General features: G+C 40.4%; 1 protein-coding gene across 6 annotated transcripts in view; it reads left to right on the top strand.

The window, feature by feature from the left end:
* The first annotated feature begins 568 nt into the window (after nt 1-568).
* Nucleotides 569-20,294, top strand: part of LOC115908498 (core histone macro-H2A.1) — a 42,938-nt gene continuing 23,212 nt past the window's right edge. Inside the window, exons 1-2 of one of the 6 annotated variants that reach the window (XR_004061118.1) lie at nt 569-797; nt 8,307-8,507. Coding sequence is in view for 4 of the 6 variants with exons in the window: in XM_030957123.1 (XP_030812983.1) it covers nt 8,336-8,507 (172 nt within the window). In the remaining 2 variants the exon portion in view is untranslated. The remainder of the gene's footprint in view (nt 798-8,306; nt 8,508-20,294) is intronic. The other 5 variants (XM_030957123.1, XM_030957121.1, XR_004061119.1 and 2 more) reach the window with 5 other exon arrangements.

The following is a 20,294-nucleotide window of genomic DNA, read 5'->3' as shown; positions in this document are numbered from 1 at the left end:
GGAGAGGTGGAAAAGGGAATGAACCCTCGGTCTGGCACAGGGCATGGGGGCAAGGGGCAGCGGCAACCCAGCACTACCAATCCGGCAAGGTGAGCTCAAGGACATCCGTGTGGCCCATGCACAAACGCCTCCAAAGGCTCCATATGGGGCCTTGCTAAAATGGCACTGAGCCATTTTTGTATAGCACGAGGAAGAAGGTGCGTGCCCCTCACGGAACAATCCAGCTGCTCATTCTCTTCCCTCCATAAACTTCATTCTTCCGAGAACACAGCGCGAACCCCTCGTTCTGACCTCCCCGTCCTGAAAATTTGGGAGCGAACACGTTTGAACACAATGGCTGGGCAGGCAGCAGCTGCGGAGGCCGCGGTGCCAAAGCCCAGCCCCACGCAGGGACCGGGCTTTACAACAGCCGGGCCGGGCCAGCTGCGCCTGGGGCCCGTGCGGCCGGGACGAGAGCCAGGAGAGCCGCGGCAACCTCCGGGATCGCGGCACCCGGTACCCAGCCGTGAGGGATCGTGAGGGGATCCGTGAGGGGATCGTGAAGGACTGTGAGTGCAGCGCGGGGAGACAGTGAGGGGCCGGTGAGGGAGCGCGCTGGATCGTGCGGCATCGTGAGGCGACCCCGCCGTGAGGGGCGGGCGGTGGATATGACGCGCGGGCGCGCGGGGCATTGTGGGAGCTCCGCCAGCCCGTTCAGCCGATCCCGGTGGCCCCGCGGGCGGAGCGGAGCAGCGGGAGCGGCAGCGGGGACGGGAGCGGGGCCGCCGCCGGCCGACCGGAGACATCTTGCCCGCGCCGTAAGTCACCGCCGTGGTGCGCCCGCCGTGCGGGAAGGAGGGGGCGCGGGGGGCTCTGTCGCGGCGCGGTGACACCCGGCGGCGGTGGGGGGGCCGTGAGCCGGCCGGGCGCGCCGTGGGATGGAGGGGTGCCGGTCCCTTCCCCTGAGGGAAACCGGGAGTCAGTTCAGCTGCTCCTTGCTGTGCGCCTCGGGTGAAGCCGGGAGATCCACTCGCGCCCCGTGAAATGGTGGCAGCGGGGCTGTGTTTCCCTGGAATCCGCTATGGAATGACGGTGTGGGGCTGGAAGGAGCCCGGCGGGGGTGCAGGAGCGGCCCGGGGTGTGGAGCCGCGGTCCCCCGTGTCCCCGCTGTTCCACGCACGAACGGGCTCCGTCCTTGTCTTTCCCACCGCGGGTCGCCGAGCAGGGGAGGATAATCGAGGGAGACTGCGAAAAGCACAAGGCAAAAAACAGCAGGACTCGTTTTCCGTGTGTTTCACTTCGGGATGAGGAACCCGCGTTGTAAAAGTTACCTGCCTCGTGTGAATGACTTAATTTAAAAACAGCCTAATGATTTATTTTAAACCGTAAGCAGAGGCTGCTGAGAGGAGTAAAAATAAATGTTTGTCTGGGAACAGGGCTCCTTATTCTTTTAGGACTGTCACTTCTTGTAGAGGCTGCAATATGTCTGCCTGCGGGATTTGAGCAGCCCATACGGACTGGCTGGGTGTGGGTGTTCTCCGAGGGGACTGCGAGTGCTGCAGGTGAATGCAGGTTCCTGGGGCTCCGCACCGGCTCCAGCACAGCAGCGCTGGGACTCAGACTCGAGGCTGACGTGTTTGTGCGTGCAGGAGACAGTGAGGACAACAGACCGATTCTGTGACTCGCATCTCCCTCTAATCCTTTTGTTTCTTCTGTAATCTTTAAAAGTAAGTTGTAAAAGGCCCACGAAATTGTGTCTGAAGGCAGCAGTTGGGACTAGCTCCTATGCAAGCAGGGTGGTGTAAAGCTGAGGTTGCTTCGTTTTTAATGATGGAAAGAGGCTTGTTTTTGAAATATACTTGGATGAGACTTGTTATTTATCTCTTGACCATGCAAGTGAACAACCATTTTTTCCCCAGGACTGTGTGTGGCTGTCACTTAGCAACAGGTCTGTAGAGAACTTGGCAGATCCACTGCCTCCCCCATTCTGAAGAGTAAAAGAAATAAATTAGTGAAGGATCAAGAGTGCCATTAATAAAAACAGTACCTGGGTTCTCAGGGACAAGCCAGAGTTGAAAGACTTATGTTGGACCAAGACAATTACAGTTGCTTTGAAAATTATGTTTCAATGCAGTTGGGTATGAAAGATTTTGCATCATTAGAAAACTACCCAGTGTATTTGGGAGTTTGGGGTTTTTGGTTTTTTTAAGTGTTGTGAAAGACAGGCATTACATTGTTTACTTAGTAATGGTTGCGGGTTATTTTACTACATTATGTTTTGTGACCTTTCGCACTGAAATCTAGGCCTTCTGGGTTTCTGAAGAGTAGCTCTGTTTTGCTGTGTTACCCTTCTGATTGCCAGTTAAGCCAAATGTTGACAGTGTAGATTAAGCCATAACTGATATAAAAACTAGTGGCAAGACTAGAATTTGGCTTAATGACAGTAAAGTCAGTAAAGTGCTTAAGCACTGCTTATTTTGTAGATCAGCATGAACAAAAAGAGAAGTCCACCACTGCAAGCTTACTCTTAAAAGAAACCAGTGTGCTTAAATTTGTTCTTAGGAGTTGCCTAGTTCTGCCAATACATAGCAATGAGCTTTGATAAAAGATATTCTCTTGATAAGGTAGGTGATATAATCACAGTCTGGAAGAATAATCATGAACCTTTGCTCTCAGAGAAGTACAGACATATTTTTGTGCAACTCTGTCAGCTAGGATCAAAGCATGCTGCCTGTTCCACAGAAAAGGTAGTCCTACCCCAGCAAGGTTATAAAGTAGGAATAAAGGAGCAGGGATCTGTAACTGATGCCACAAGTGGAGAAAAGAGCCTCCAGATAGATCCTCCATTGGGAGAGAAAGTGTTGGCCCTGTGGGTAGTGCTGAGCATTAGGTTTTGTCATCTCAAGAGGTAAAATTGGAAAAGAAAAATGCAGCACTTGTGGAAAGACTGCAGGGCTGGCTTGTTTCCTTGCTTGGGAAGGATGCTGAGAACACACAAAGAAGCCATAGTTCCTTACCCAGGCCCATTCTAAAGACAGGATGGTCAGGATTCAGCTCATGGTCCTTGTTCCAGGAGCGATGCAAGAATCACACCATTCATGACCTCCTTGATGGATCGAGTTCTTGCAATCCCTTCTCTCAGCAGTATATTATCTATTTTAATTTTTGTTCTGCATCTGAATTTTCCTACAAAAATGTTAAGGGACAAAGTTGTTTTCAAAGTGTTATTTAAAGCAGTTTTTCTGCATTGATTTCACAAATGGTCCAATGACTTAAGGCCCTCTGTAAATTTTTCTGCTTTCTATCCGGTATACAAAGCTATAATGTATAATGCTTATTTCAGGCCAGTTCCCCCAGCAGTGGTCAGTGAAGACAATTGTATTTACATTTTCCTGGCTATTGGTGGCAGGATGCCCAGCAGAAACTCCTGTCACACTCCCAGCACTGTTCTTAGTGGAAGTTTGCACATTAAGGGGTATTTGTTTTGGTGTTTCAGACCCACTGTGGGAGGGAGGGACTTCTGCCAGTTGAATACAATTGTGCAGCAGTATTTTGTTTAGCACACAGATGTTGTGAAAATGTTATTCCTCTTTGTTCCATCCTTTATGTTACTGCTATAGGAATTTTAATTGTCTTAATCTTCAACAGAAAGTTGAGAAGTTAATGGAGTTTTGGAACAACTGTTTTACAGCTGTTTTTCACTCCCCTGTCTGTTGCAGACCTCAAAGAGTTACTGCTTTGATAAAGAACTTGAGCTAAAGTTTGAAATCACATCAGACCAAATGATAACTGAATGATTGGCTCTTTTTAGTTCTGTTGTACTTAGAAACCACAGTCCCAGGCAGAGACACTGTTGTGCCAGGCAAGTATTATTAGAGACCATTCTGTACCATTTTATAACTATGCCAGAGGAGCTTCTGATTAGCTAAGAACAGAGCAAGTTCATTGTCACAGCAAAGTCAAATGCCTGTTTTCAGCAAGAGTTCAGTGAGTGGCTATTATTACGGGACATAAATGGATTTAAGAGAGAATGGCAGCACTTACATTGTTAATCTTTTGAAACAATGGAAAGAAAATAGTATTGCAGTTAATCTCTTGTGATACAAAAATGAACTTTCCAGCCTAGTCTTTGTACTGAAAGAAAAATAATTATTATATCTTAGTATTTTTCCTATTGTAGTAATGATCTCCTGGATTCCACTACTTACTGATATGATGATGTAGACCTAAATTGAATCATCTCTTTGCTAAGTGCAGTTAATACACCAGTGTAAGCCCACAATCAGAACAGTCTCTGTCTGACAGCAATAAGAGTCATTGTAATTTGTTTAGTCATTAAGAACCAGTACCTGAAAACTGTTAATAACAGACTGGGTTTATTACTGCTGTTTAATCAAGGTGTCAAATCAACTGAACTAATGAAGTGCTGGTATTTGGGATTTGGGTATCGCTTTACCAGGATGTTCAGGCTGTACTTTAAGAATTATGTGATGTTAAACCTTTCAGAAAAGCAGATGCCTTTGTGCATTTGAAGAAGATGGTATTTGAAAGTGTGGTTCAGCAGAGTTTCCGTCTTCACACGGGAAAATATGGCCAACCAGAGTTACTCCAGCCAATTTCAAAGACAAAAATGTTAATTATGCTGATTTCATCGCTACACCTTAAGGTTGTTTCTTAGGAAATGTATTTCTGGCTCGCAAAGACGTGACAGCAGAGGAGCCTTGTAGCTTGAATCCTTGCTGTGACCAAATTAATACATCATCAAATCTTATTTATGCATTTGGAGATCTTAGAAAGCAGTGTGAATCTTGCCACAGTCTTTAAGGAGTTTCAAAAGGCTGTGAATCAAGTGCTAAATTCTGTATCTACATCCAAGCACGGCAGAGCCACTGAAGAATAGTGTTACATTTGATTTGAAGTCAAAGGTGAACTCAGATACTTGACTCCTCAGTGATATCCCCTAATTATCACAGTGATAATTTTGTGAAATCTCACATTGAAACAAAATCATTTTATCATCAAATATTTGGAGAGACTTTGCAATGTATTTGGTAAAATTCTCAAAAATTCCATTACAAAAGCAGGACAGAAGAAAGAAAGGAAAGCACTGGTCCATTGACTGTGATTTATTTAAAAATATATTTACTTACTTTTATTATACTGCTCAAATCTTGTCTGAACTATGATGCGTATGATAAGGTTGCCTTCGGTTGCCTCTCTGATCTGTGGGCTCCCAGTGACTCAGCAAACAGCTCTAGTTCATTAGTGTTGGCAGCATTCCAGAGTTTCTGGTGTTACAAAGATAAACCATTTCAGAATATGTAAGGCATACAGCTTTCTCTGGTTTTTGATCTGTTGCCATGCTCTTTGCATTTCACCTCAATGCATTTTCTTTTGGCTTTTGCAAGTGAGATCTCTTTCTGTTCTCTTTTTTGGTGGAGAACTAGAAATAGGGAAGAGGCATTTGAGAGTTGGTTGGGCCATCCTGCAGCTCAAAGGCAGGACAAACAGGTTCTGCAAAGTAATGATCCTGAATACACAATTAAGCTCTGAAAAGGTTTTCCATGCCAGGCTCTCACTTTCACCTTCCAAATGGTTACATGGTTGGTAACAGTAAAAGTGGTACTTGAAACTTAATTGAAGTTTTCCTCCCTCCACCCCCAACATCTGAGCAATCTGAACATACATGTAGGGGTGGGATCCTTGAGATGGGAAGGTCTGAAACTCATCTGTATCACATTTCACCTTTAATACTGAAAGTTTCAGAAGTTCTTGTTTCTTTCATTATGCAGCCCTGTGCACCAGCACCTTTCAGATTCAGGCAAAGTTTCTCCTGAGAAATAAACTTACAGCTAGAAAGTTCTTTAATATTCAATATAAGGGCATCGGGTGAATTTGCAAGCTGGTCACATTACTCACATTAATATTTAGGATACCCTGGACCTAAGTGCATAAGATAAAGGGAAAAATTAGCTGTAGAATTTGCAGAGCTGATAAAGTAAGCTTATGAAAGAAAAAAAAAGACACCATTTTATATATGGGTTGGTGTTATTCTGTATTACTGCCTACTTTACTAATGCTTTGATCCAATTGTTACAGCAGCTAATAGCTAAAATGACATTCTCCCAAAGAAAGAAAACATTAGGAAGTAAGGATTTCCATATTCTCTTCCAGCTGTTCTGATATCCCATAAACTCACTAAATGATTAATAGAAATTTACTGCTTAAGGCTTGCAGGCTTTCTCTAGAAAAATTATGGTTTTCATCACTGACCTCTCAGTTACAAACCAAATATCTTGCAGGGCAGCACAGATATTTCTTATGCTACGTTCCATGGTGTTTGATTCAATGAACCTCTTAATATTTGAAGTTAAACATCCCTAGTACTGTTGATGACAATGGATTATGAAATATGAAAATAATTGCTGGCAGAAGGTCTATAGACGAGTCAAAGCCCCACCCAGCCTTCCTGCTAACAAAGACAGAGCTAGCTAGATGAGAAAATGCAGTTAAATGGATGTTTCTAAAACCCTTGGTGAGCTGCATTTGGGTCATTTCTCAAGGCAAGAAAATTGGCTTTTGTCCTCCTCTTCACAGAAGAATGGCTGTTACAGAGCTGAGTCCACAGCAGATGAAAGGAGAAGGAGCCCTTTTGATGGCTTCCCCTTTCCAAAGATTCCTATCTGTTTCTGGACATGAGTTTCCTAACATAGTGTGACTTTCATCTGATCTATGAAGATGGGATTATTTTGTTTAGCTTTAAAAACCAGTAAACTCATTGCATTTAATTTACTTGATGTGCCATTCAGGTGTAGATTCTGATGAATGGAATGTGGAAGTGGAAAGGAGAAGAAACCTCTGAGACTCATGTTCCTGTAGCTATTCTGACTGGTATTTGTTTGGCAGTTATGTAGCCTGAATCTTATTGACTCATTGAGAATTGAAGGGCTGCAAGATGTGTCAGCACAGAACAGAAATTGCAAAACCTAGAAGTGGGGTTGATGAACCTGTTTTGCCTAATTCTGAGATCACTTAATTGTGATTCAGGCATGTGGGAAATACAGTTAGGTTCATGAGGGCATGGAGAGAATTCAGGATAAACAAGTGAAAAAAAGGGGAAGTAGAAAAATGGTGTGATGGGAAACCAGGACTAAAGGGAGTTTCATTGTGGAGTGTATAAACACATCAGTGAATTTGCCATGTGTGTTAGGTAGGATTTGTGCAGCAAGGGAAGAAGTGGGGTGCACAGAGGTGTGTCTGTATCACTGATGCATTCTGTTGGTTTCCCTGGAGTTCTCATCTGAGGGAGGGGAGCGATGGGGAGATGGGCTCTGTCTCCTTTCCTCTGAGGTAATTTCAAAACCCAGTGAGTTGCCTAAACCTTCAAAGACACCTTGAGAGCCTGTGAACCCTCCACCTCTTTGGATTTGTCAGTTTCTATTTACAGCCCGAGCAGAAATCAAAGAGAGGACAGAATATGTTTGACAGCTGTATCAGCAGTAGGTTCCCTCAGCGAGATAAACTGAGATACAGTTGTCAGATACGTGCTGGGTGTTCAGAGCTCTGTGCTGTCAGGGAAAGGTGGCAGATAGAAGATTGTCAGGTTCCTGGAGGGAATGTTGAAGCAATATGGTCTTCAATGTAGAGATGGCTGAGTTTTGGTAGGTTCAAATCTCAAGGGGGTTATTTCAGATCTTTCTAAAAATAGAATATCTACTGTACAGGAGATGTGTTTTGCCATCCATAGGCCTTTGTTCTGTCAATTCTCACACATATGGAAAATCAAGGTTTTTGAAAGGAAGTGAATACACTTTATGAAAGCTTTAGTGGATGTGGTTTCTCCTAGTTTGGAATGTAATTATGCATGAACCTAAGTGCCCTACCACAGCTGTTCAAATGCCCTACCAAAAGGTTTTCATGGGCATAAGAGGGCTGTGTCAGTCTCCTTGCTGAAAGCATCCTCTGCTTCAATGCAGAAGTTCTATTTTAAATCCAGTACCCATCACTCTCTGTTCCATTAGTGGTACAGGGTTTAATCTGTTAGGAATTTCACAAAAGTAGATTCTTAGGAAATAACTTGTTTTATATATTTTCTGTATAAAGTTATACCAAATTACAATGGGAAGTAAAAATTCTGGGGGAAATTATTTTAGGTTCTTGTTGTGTATACTCTAAAAAGGCAACTTGTCTGTGTGTTTTAGACACTGTAATGCATTGCCTCACCCAAAATGCTGATTTCCTTGGAATTCAGTGTGTGGTCTTAGTATCAGTCCTTACTAATAACCCTTTATCTTTTGTTCCTTTTTTTTATTTCTTTCTAAATATAGAGTGCTGTTTCAGACCTGATACAGACAAGATGTCCAGCAGGGGTGGAAAGAAGAAGTCAACCAAGACTTCCCGCTCCGCGAAGGCTGGGGTCATATTCCCTGTTGGAAGAATGCTCCGCTACATTAAGAAAGGCCACCCGAAGTACAGAATTGGTGTTGGTGCTCCTGTGTACATGGCTGCTGTACTGGAATATCTAACTGGTAGGTTTTGCTGAATTATGTGAAATAGTAGCAGTAAAAGTTAAACTGAATTTACACAGAAAAAAACGCAACGACAAAAGTTACAGCTGAAGTGTGTGTTTTGCATCACACATCTAAGCCAAAATCAAGGTACCCTCACCCCTGCCTCAGAGCCTTGATGACTTTTGTTCATTCCAGCACAGAATTTGCTTTCACCACTTGTAAACATTCTCTTTCCACATAGGCAGGGTTCCCTCTGCCATCAGTGTGTATGGACTACATTGGTGTAGTTCTCCTCACTTTGATTTTGTGCCTGATGAGTTTGTTTGGGTTATAATTGTCTGTTAAGCATATACATTAATTTTAAATAGAGAGTTTCTCCATGTTTACACAGGGCTGAGACTGCTTACAGCCTTGTTTAAACATTTTTGTTCAATTTCCAGATTTCTTTTCAGACTGTTTGCAATTGCAATTTGTTTGATTGAGTCTGTGTATGCATGCAAACTCTTCATCTGCCCTGGATCTATGTAGCTTATTTGCTTACAGTTGTATTTCTAGTTCTGTTCCCTTCATCACATCAGAATGAGAATACCTTAAATAACTATCTCATCTTCTCACAGGACAAAAGTATTATTTTTCCTCCATTTAGAAATAAGCTTCAAAGGAATAAAATGCTTTGCCCAATGACATAAACAACCAGACATGCAAGTAAAGATCTTTATATAGCTGTTTTGTTCTCAGACAAAACTTTAAGACATTGCAAGTTTACCCACTCCAAACAACATTGCAAAAGCAGTCTTTTGACAGAACACCCCAGCTGTAATAGCATCAATATGTGGGCTTTTTGCAGTAATGGTTTCCTTTAAATAAAAATGGATAAGAAGATTCAGTCACCTTCATGTGGCCAGACTGATGTCTAAGTATATACCTGTGGTGTAGGAATCTAGCAAAAAGCAAAGTGCCAGATAGATGAGTGTTTGGAGCCAGATTCTATTAGCATGACTAAGGAAAAGTTTAAATTGGATCTTATTTCTCAAAGCAGTGTTTCTTTTTCCAGTGCATCTGCTTGTGTCGGTGTTCTTGCCATAGGTTCAAGTGTTTCAATGGACAGGAGACTTTAAGCTGTATTGGTGTGCTGAGCTCTAAAAGGTACAGGTTTTTCTTTGACTCAAGCACAAATTTATAAAGTATTGACTTTTCTAGGAGTATTTAAAACTGAAGCAACCTGACCTTACCACAACATTAGATATGTTGTATAATGGCTCTTGACATTGAAGGACAGAAGATTTCTTCCTACAAAGTTTATTCTTCTCCTAAAGATGAAGACTGATAATATTACCAAATAATTGAGTGCTTGTTTTCTGTAGGGTATTCATACCATCAAATATATAATTTTTTCACCTTCACTTGTTGACATACAGTATTCTTTATTTGGGCCTTTTCTTTAAAATAATGCTTTTAAAATTCATAGATGGCCTTAAAAATTAATATTTCCTTTAGTTAGGTTGCTGCTTACAGCAATAACAATTCAAATAAAAGGCTTCTTAGGGTGAAGGGTGCTTTGAATGCTGTCCTTTTAAAGAAACAGAGCAATACAGGTGAGCTTAAGGCTTTGCTAATGAGCAGCACATGTTACTGCTTAAATGATTTAAAGTGTTGACTGAGGCAGTGATAGTTTAGGCATTTAAGAATAGGCTGGGGAAATAAAGTTGTTTCTTTAACTGCTGTGCATCTTGGGAACTTGTCTGAGGACATTACCAACAACAAGAAAAAAAAACCCAAGGAAAATAACATATATCACTTCAGGAAAAACAAAAGGCAAGAGGAAAGAATAGCTGAGGGAAAAAGTACTTTCCTTCTTTATCCCTTTAACTATTTTTAGGCAGTTTTGCTGTGGTTTTTCTGTCTCCTTGGAAGGAGACAATCCTTGGAAGGTAGATAATCCTAGTAACCTGTCAGGTATCTCATGGCTTTCTTTCATTCCTGTACATTAGATGCATCTCAAAAGCACAGATTCGCCTTTCTTTCCAGAGTTGGTACTGGTTTTATCATAGAATTATTTGGATTGGAAGGGACCTTGAAGTTCATCTTTTTCTAATCCCTTTTTCATGGACAGAGATACCTCCCACTACACCAGGTTGCTCCAAACCACATCCAGGCCTTGAACCATCTTGGTCATTTCCAGAGATGGGGTGGCCACAGCTCTAGGCAACTGTGCCAGTGCTACAGCACACTCATAGGGAAGAATTTCTTCCTAATATCTAATCTAAATCTATCCTGTTTCAGTTTGAAGTGATCCCCCCTTGTAGTCCCATCACTACAAGTCCTTCCCTCTCCAGCTTTCTTGTAGACCCCTTACTGTTTCAACCTGGTGGTTTTTTTTTTTCCTTTTTCTAATTTTTTCACACGATGTATAGTATAATTTTTAAGCCTTTAGTGCTCAGTATGTTTTCTGAACTTCAGGTCATTCATCTTTTTCAGTGTAATTCAGAAACAGCCCCTTGAAATGGAATGCTTGGAGATTTTTGGTTTGTGTTCTTTTTACCTCTTGGCAGTTATTACTTCACAAAACCAGAGAAATCCTGACTTCTCTCCAGGAGAGTTTTTAAAGATCCTTATGTTAGCACATGGTCTGAGACCAAATCAAAGCATTTCAACCATTTCAAAGTAAAACCAGGAACGTGACATAATAGGAAGGAGACCATGTGAACTGGCATGCTAATAAATTGGCTAAATCAAAAAGCAATCCTGTGTATCCAGGAAGGAGAAGTATAAAATATCAAAAGAAGTCATAGGAAAGAGAAACTTCAGAAACAAAAATGGGAGTGGAAATGACAGAGACATGACCTAATAGAAAGGAACCTACAAAGGTTTAAAAACTGGTTCATCAGTGTGCAGAATATGGAACCAACTTTATTTGTTTAGAAGGTGAGGTACTAAATTTTGCTGGCCTTTTCAGAGGTTTAACTTCAATGTAAATCTGAAATTAGCCCATAATGTGGTCAGATCTGGGATTTTCTGTTCAATTTGACATTTGAAATTCTGAAATGCTTCCAGCTGTTCAGACTTGAAAGTCTGTTCTGGATTCATCTGAGTTATGACTTACCACTTTGTGCTTTGGAAGTAGCTTATTTTTATCATTTATCCACAACTCCTCATCAGAAAGTAAGAGTACACATTCTATGATTTCATATGTCCTTAGATTTCAATATACTTCACATTTAAACAAGTTGCACAGTGAGTATCCTCCTTTTCTTACTTATTCACTAAAGGTTCTTGTTGCCTAGAAGTAACATTAGAAAATAATTCTCTCATCAGCACAAGCAGTGTATCCGGTTTGGTTTATTAAGCCAAGTTGCTTATTGTTTCCTGTTTTTATCTATGGAAATAATGTGTTATGTCCACTGCAAATAGGATGCAAGTGTGTCTTTCATGGGTAAATGTGCAGAAAGTACCTTTGAGTGTTACCAGTATTGAAGCAGGTGGATATGCTTCCTTTCTTTATGCTGGAGGAATAGTGTGGATGCCAAAGAACCATAAATGCACTGTTCTTTCTTTTCCTTCTTTGAAGCAGCAGTTCATGCAGTGCTTCCTGCCTTGCAGGGAATAGTCAGGGATCAGTTCTGCAGCATAAGTAGAAATTAATTTTAACCATTATCAAAAGTTTTCAGTTGGTACATTCTGTGTTAGTGATTCCTATTGTCCTCTTTCCTTATTGCACTTATTTTCCAATGTCTCCTTGCCTATTTGTCTTTCCAAACGTGGACTTCAGAAAACTGCAATCCTCCCCATAATTTCTCTGCAAAGTAGTGCATCAGTATCAGTTTATGTCAAAAAAGAGCTCTAGGTCAGTCAAGAGAATGGCCACAGACTTCATCTGAGGCATTGCAGCCACTCACATGAATTTTGGTGGTTTGTATTTGTCAAAACTGGTCCTGCCATACATCTCACCAAGTGTGGTCTTTGCAGGTGTAGAGCTTGCACAAGTTACAGTACTTTATTCAACCTTTCTTACTAATGGAAAAAGATACTCCTTTGCCCTTGAAAAACAGAAATCTCTTGAGCATATTTAAAGGCAGAAAGAGCCAGGCCTGCAAATGATTTCTGCTCCCCCCTCCCCCATCATCCGTTCTACACTGTAAATAATTTTCAATTGCCAAAATGTCATACCAAATGAGGAGAAGGAGAAGTTTATAAAACAGCAGGAGCACAGGAATACAGAAGAAATGAGACTGATTTATGTTTGTTACGTACATATGAAGGTAGGAGAAAATGTTAAATACCTGTTTTCTCCATTCAATCTTTTTCTCAGCTGTGTTTTTGGGGTTTTTTTGCACAGGGGTACTGTTGATCATATATTTTCTTGAAATGTAAAATAAGCACTTCATGAACCCCGTGGTTAGAATTGCATCTGAGGCATTCCCATGTTTACCCGAGTTTTTGTTTTCAGGCTTTCTGATGTGACCAGAATCAAATAATGGGAGTTCATGTGCTGGAGCTCAATTCATTGAGTTTTTATCTTGATGAATTTTCAATATGGGAGACATTTTTGATCCATCTGCTTATTGGCTGCAAAAGAAGAGTCCTTCCTGAGAGCAGTAGGTTTAACTGCTCACTTCAGATGCTCGCTTTGCAATGTCCAAGCTGAGCAAATTGAACTGCTGTTCACCCCTTGTGTTCTGCTCACTGACCAAAATCTTCACAGGGTCACAGAGGAAAACAATGATTTGCCTTTTCTGTCAAAGCAGATGTTCCACTGAACTCCTGCTTGGAAGAAGAGGGGAGCCCAGGGGTTCACAGTAAAAAAGCATTAGGTTAAAAGCAGATTCAAGTTTCAGGCAGTCTGAGACTCCCATAAATAACCATCCTTGGAGAGTAATGAAATTTAAGAAGATAATTAATTGACAATATCTTTTTGATACCATTGGAAAGGGCATTCACTACCAAGATACATTTCTTCTATTTAAACAGGCAGCTTTAGAAACACTACTTCATTTTATGGTGGTGTACCACAAACTCTGTCCCAAAGACACCAGAGGTAAGTTAGGGACTCACAGGACCTGTGCCTTCCCTGAGCAAGCAGGAAAATACCTCTTTGTATGTAGTGTGCTTTCAGTATGGATTAATACTGCACCTAAAATACAGCAGAGTTGTTCATGGCAATAACCTCACAAGCAGAGACCTTTTGACTGTATCAGCATAGGAAAACTCCTTTGTAACGTTCCTTCTACGTAAGACTTGTGTCATGCTCTCAAGTGAAGAGTCATCACAATTTAAAATTGCTCTACTTGTAAGAAGTGCAACTTCAGATATAAAACTTGGCACTGTTACCAACTGAATGACCAACTTTCTGAAATATAAATGCATGAATCAGTGTCCTCTGAATGTATATAAGTTTTCTTTCACTGATAAGTCAGCCCTGTAAGCACTTAGGTACGTGTGTCTGTCCTTATTGCGTAAACTTCCATGGATCTCTGAGTTACAAAAGCTCACTCAGTACAAAATTACTGACCTGATTACAGTCCTGATGTATTCTCCAAGCTGCACAGGTCAGGTTTGATGAAAAACTGTAAGTACCAGCAAGTGTGTTTTCTTGTAATCAAATCTCTAACAGTGCATACTGCTATGTCAGCATAGTTCAGAGGGGTAAATATGCGACATTGTGACATGTGTCACAATTTTTTTAGTTTTATTTTTATTGCAAGAAGGTACAAAATGCTGAATGGGGCTGGTTTAGTTTTTATGGCACGGTCAATGAATATTTCCTCCTTTGAAAATGTTAAATTTTTTGCTATATTTCAGTTATATTTTAACTAGCATTAAATACTTCTTATTCTAGTAAGTAATTTCATCTGTTTATTTGGCTAAGTCACAACAGAGTAATGACTGTCTATATATTGCTGCTCAATTTAATACTGGTATCAGCCTTTGTTTGGAAGAATGGAGTATAAGAGAAGTGTAAAACAAAAATGTGGCTGATTTTGTTACACAGTTTTCTCCTACCCATACCTTTGTCTTACATGGAATTCCTTGTTGAGAAGAATAAAAGAATCTATAAAGCTGAATATTTGGCCTGTTATTCTTGGAATGACAGTTGTAGGACAGCTGGGTAGAAGCAGGAAGACATTTTGACTCTACAGTGTATTTACCAAGCACTTTCTTTCCTCAGATATTCTCAAATTTTAGAAGTTCTTACATTAAGTATTGTAAGCATGATTTTTTTTCACCTTTTTTCCATGAGGATTATTTAGAATGCTGGAGTTCAGATAGTGTTCTATCTTTGGTCTATTTTTCCAAAGTATATTTTTCCCTGAATTACCTTTAGAAATGAAATTCCATGTGGATTCTTTGGTGCCATCAGATGAAATGCTCCATTCTCAGTATAAACTTCACTGGGGAAATATAAATTTAGGGGATATACAGTGAAATACAGTATTTCTAAACCATACAGGAGGTACTTCTCTCCCAAATTGCAAAAATGTCTGTGGTATAGTAGGCTTTGTTAATGCATGATGTTATAGTTACTAAAAATGGTGCTAAACCTTTCTGAATGGGTTCAGAAAACAATTAGACACATCCATAGAAGTAAAATCTGTTGGGGAACTAAACAAAAAGACAGCATTTCTAACTTGGGGAACCACTCAGCTGCACATGGCTGAAATCAGAGGGAATGTTCTGGAAAATTTTCTTGCTCCTTTAGTGCTCCAGCCCACTTGCACTTGGACACTGGCTGAGGACTGGAGATCAGGCTGGATGTGGGTTTTGCTCCAAGGAAGGTACAGCAAGTCCTCTTGATTTCTTTAATGTTTAGAAATGCAGCATTAAAGACTAAGCCAGGACCTGGTCTCAGGATGTGAGTAGTCTCCTGTATTCTTTAACAGCCAGACCAAAGCATACATGGAATCATTTAGATTGGAAAAGCCCTCCAAGATCATCAAGTCCAACTGTTAACCTGGTGCTGCCAAGTCCAGCACTAAACCATGTCCCCAAGTGCCACATGCTACACTTGATCAGGTAACGTCTGGCAGCAGTTACTTTAATCATGTTTGAGTGCATTTCTAAAACATATGTAAGCTGTTATGAGGAACAGCAAAGTGTACTGCCAGGTAGGGGAAGCTTCACTGAGAAAGAATAAAGGCTGATTTGAATTGGATCACGATTCTTGTGGAGAAGAGCTAGGCTATCTCTTTAAATTAGTACTCAGGGTGTGGCCATTGTTATAAATTACATCTGAGCTGAAATTCAGGTTTCCCTGAAAATTGAACTCTCATATCTTTTACAGATCAATAGTAAACAAGAACTTAAAAAAAAAAAAAAAAAGTTAAATAACATTGGCTCTCTTACAAAAAAAATAATGGATGGTATTAAAGGGTAGAAAAAAGCTGAAGAGATGTGTAAGTCAGATCAGAAGGCTCTAAGTGGAAGTGGCTTTTGTGGCCTGAATTTGTGTTTTATGTAAACAGCAGTCTGTCATCTGTCTCACAGAAATGCCAAACTTATTATAACTTGGCAAAGTTAACAGTTTTTCCTTTAAGAGGCCTAGTTTTGATAGTTTTGATACAGCACAGACACTCAAGACTGAAAGGATTGGGATTTTTATCACATCCTAAGTGAACGATTGCCCTGCTGAGAGTTAAGGCTTCATCAAGGCATGTTCAAAGCAGTAAAGTTTCTTGAACTGATTTTCACTGCATCAGATTTCCATGACTTTGAACCAAGGCTGAGAACTGTTTTATTGGAATGCATAAGAGGGAAAGTGTTGTTAAATGATTCTACCTTCACTCTTGCAACTGCAGATTCCAGGGGGATTGGGTGGAATACACGGAGAGAAGAATGCAGGAAACTCTTAACAGCCTTGGTTGATTGGGGTTGATTGGGTTAAAACCTTCCAGAATCATGTAAAATGAATCTCAAGTCAATAAAATGCTGATGGGAAAGATGATTAGTTTGAAGTACAATAAGCAGACTCTTTGTTATTTGGTTGACTCTGTAGCAAATACATATTTTTCTCAGTGGAATTGTATCAACATTCATTTTCTTTGATTTCTGGATATTGTTTTCAATTTTTTTTGAGGAGTGGCTTCACAATTTTTTTAGAAACCCCTGACTTGTTTCTGTTGGAATTTGCGTGTTCAGAAATTGGCCTTGTATCAGCACATCACCTGTTAGTTGTTAAGAGTTTAATTTTCAAAGATATGATTTCATCTCCCTGAAGACAAGGTGGACAAAGAGATTCGGTGGAACAGCAATGATTTAGCTTGCAATGTAAACGAAAAAAAAAGAAAAAAAGAGAAAAAATTATTTTGGGGATGAAGTCAGACCAATTGAATTTACTGTTTACATTGAGAAAGATTACAGCCTGGAATGCATGATAAGCTAAAGGCTTTGTTATTTAGGCTTGAGAGGAGTTTTAGTCAATAATGACCGGTAATATTTTGTTTGAAAACTAGTGATAAATGAACTAGAGCACTCTCCAGGAGTGGGAGGAGAATGCATTTCTTTTGTAACATCCAGCTCTGCAGTTTCTACTGTGCCTTTGTTCTGGCCTAATAGTAATTAGTTTCATTTTAACCATGTGTTGTGTTCTGTTCCAGAATTTGCAAGTGTTGTGAAATACCAATGTAACAATACTCAGGGCAGAGAGCAGCCCCCTGTGAAACAGGGAAATGCAAGTAGTGAATTGGGAAGTTAGTAGGGTGTCTAAGAGATGAGCAGGGTCTCTGAAAGTAAAGGATGAGGAAAACTGAAATCTGAACACTTCATCCAGGATGAGGCTTCTCTGGAGACTTCTGACACTTTTTGGTTGTGTTTGAGGAGGAAATGTCTTGAGAACAGCTTTTCCTGTGGTCTTATCTCAAGCTTAAATATGAAGATACACAACCGGTTTGCTTTTCTCCTTTAAAAAGATTTAACTGAACTTTTACAAACCTCAGCTGAAGAAACACAGTTTTGTCCAAGTGCTGAGAACAGGCTTAGACCAGTTTTCAGTACCCATATCCCAGTTCTAACTATTACCAGGAAGTTTTTCAAGTGATCTAAGTGAAAACTGCCTTGGTGATAAATTTTAAAGAAAATTTCTTAACTTTTAGGGTTTCCCACTCAACACTTCTACTTTAATAATGACTGAAAAGAAGAAAAATATTAATCATAACTATGTCTTTGAAATCAAATTGATGTGCTCACAGTACAGTCAGATTTCTGAGGCATCTTTTTTTGCTATTAAACAGCTATCCATACATGAATATATCACATGCTGGCATTGCATTCCTAATTAATTTTCTTCTCCTAATTACATAGCTGTCACACTTTTTTCTGTTTTTTTTTTTATATCTGTACTTAAAGCAGTAAATGTTGGTTTGCATTTTTGTTTGAAATTATTCAAAAGCACAGTAAAAGTCATTTGTGCAGACGGAGTTTCTCTTCATATTAAGCTGATTTCAGTATGTAGTAGTTGAAGGATACCTTCCAAATCCTATATTGAAAAACTTGGGATTTTTCTTCATTTTGTAAAAAATAGAGCTCTTCATGTTCTGTAGTTCTGTAAAGTGAGTCGTGCAGTTGTCTGCTGCCTGAGTGGTAGTGATGTAATTATTCTCTAGGGGGGAAATGCCTTGAGTAAATATATGAAACGAATGGAATAGACATTATGCAACTTCCATCCTTTTTGTGAGGCCTCATTTTTGTAAAACATTCCTGTTTTGGTCTTCTGGCTGGATAAATACAAGCTTAGTGAAACCTGATGTCATGGAAGCTCTTAACACTTTCATTTACCTCAACAATTCTAAGCAAAGCTTTCTCTCTTGACCCTGCTTGGTTGCTGGAGTTGATTTTTAAATGTCTCTTTTCTCCTACTGTGGGAAGATGGCTTTTAATGAAACAGAACTCCTCAATGACTCAAACCTTTGAACCTAGTAGAATGACACTTCCAAAGTGATGGGTTGACCTAAGAGTTCAAGTCCAATCTCAATTTTAAATACTTTTTCCCACCTACTCCTTTTTCCACGTAAATCCATGGTTACTCTTCTGAAAGTTTGAATCAGCTCCCTTACAGAGCGATCAAGATTTTTCTCTAATTTAAAATTGATTTTAAAAATGGGCAAAACACTACTTAAATCTCCAAAATTAAACCAGCATTAAACAGATGTGAAAGTAGTGCTATCTGCAAGAAAAATCCAGGCAAGTAGTCTGAATCCTGTCTGCATCCAGAAAGTCTTCATTTCCAGCATTTCTAAGTGCTCTGATCTGTTGGATTTGGATTAGGTTTGTCTCTTGTCAGTTCTAAATCAAAAAGCTGTTGCCTGTGTTGGCTTCAGTTTGAATACCTCCTAATCTCTGGTTTTAGGTGGGATAGTCCCCCTCTGACTAGGCTTGTGTACATAGCTGAGTTTGGCAGTTCTCAGTGCTGTGGGTCTCTCTGCATGTACAAGCAATACTTGATTGTTGTTGGAGCGCTGAGGAGAAGGCCAGAAGAGAAATTCCACCCTCCATGTCCTCCTCCTCTCTCCCTCTCCCCAGGCTTCTCTTTTGTGGTCCTCAACACCAGTGCAAAGCATTCCCTTCCTGAAGAGGAAGTGGGGTACCTCAACTTCCCTAAAGGACCATTAGAAAACTGTAATTTCAAAATGAGTTTCCTGTCCAAGGAAGAGGGCTTAGCACTTACAAGAACAGTTCTCCACTGTACGAGGCAGACATTTTAGTTTTATGAGGAACAAATAAAACATTCCTGTGTGCTTTACAGGCATAACACTTTCTTAGAGTCTTTAGTTCCAGAATTCCCTGTCTGCATAGCTGTGCTGATCAGTCACAGAGAGTAACACGGCCTGACTGTTCAGCAGGGCTGGAAAGCAGCAGAGGTGGGGGAGCAGAGACAAACCAAAAAACAGCAAAGCCTTCCCTTGCTTTTCAGCTGGGATTAGGCCTGAGGTACAAACAGTTGCATTCCTGGTGTGAAGAGGTGGAGGTGGTAGTGTTAGTCAGTGACAGAGCCTTGCTGAGGTCGGAGGGGATGCCTGGGGTGCACTCAGGGTTTCACTGTGAGGTGATGCAGGGCTTTGCCACCACAGGCTGCAGGCAGCAAAACCTCACATGTCTGAGCTGGGCTTGCCAGAAGTATGTAAAAGGGATTATGCCACCCTAATTCACTTCTTTGGAGGTGTGGAAAGCATGGGCAGGTTGACCTTACCCTGCTAATCCGGCTTTAAAAATAAATTAAAGCAATTGTTGTCAGCATGAAATGTTGAGTTACTTTGGGGTTTAGATTTAATATTCTGCCTCATGCTATAATAAAGTTAATTGTGTACTTTGAAGAACACAAAAATGGTGAAAACACACCAAAATCCTCAATGAAGTTGAACTGTAGAATATCCAGAAGCAGCTGAAAGTTTTCCAGTAAGCATCATAGCTTACTTGTTATGGGATTTAGGATGAAAAATAATTGGTGAATCATGTTAAATTCAGTCTAATGAGAGGCCGTAGCCTGAGCTGTATATTATTACTGAAGATTTACTGTGTCCTATGGTAGAGGCATGTGGTCACATGAACTTTGATTTTAGTCTTTTTTGTTTCCAGGTTAATGCCTTAATTCAGTTCTCTTTGCCTCTAAATCAAGCTTACAGGAGAGCTTTCATGGTGTAGTCAGTTCTTAAATGTGAAATCAATCTCATATATTACTCTAATACTCTAATGTTACAGTTTAATATTAGTGTGTAATAGATGTAAAAAAAGACATTTCCCTTTTTTTTTCCCCTCTTTTTCTCCACATGTTACCAGATATGCCAAAGGAAATCTACCAAGTGCAATAGTGAAACA

This window comes from Camarhynchus parvulus, chromosome 13, assembly GCF_901933205.1.
Source record: "Camarhynchus parvulus chromosome 13, STF_HiC, whole genome shotgun sequence".
Lineage (NCBI taxonomy): Eukaryota > Metazoa > Chordata > Aves > Passeriformes > Thraupidae > Camarhynchus > Camarhynchus parvulus.
This window is presented reverse-complemented; position numbering and strand designations above follow the sequence as displayed.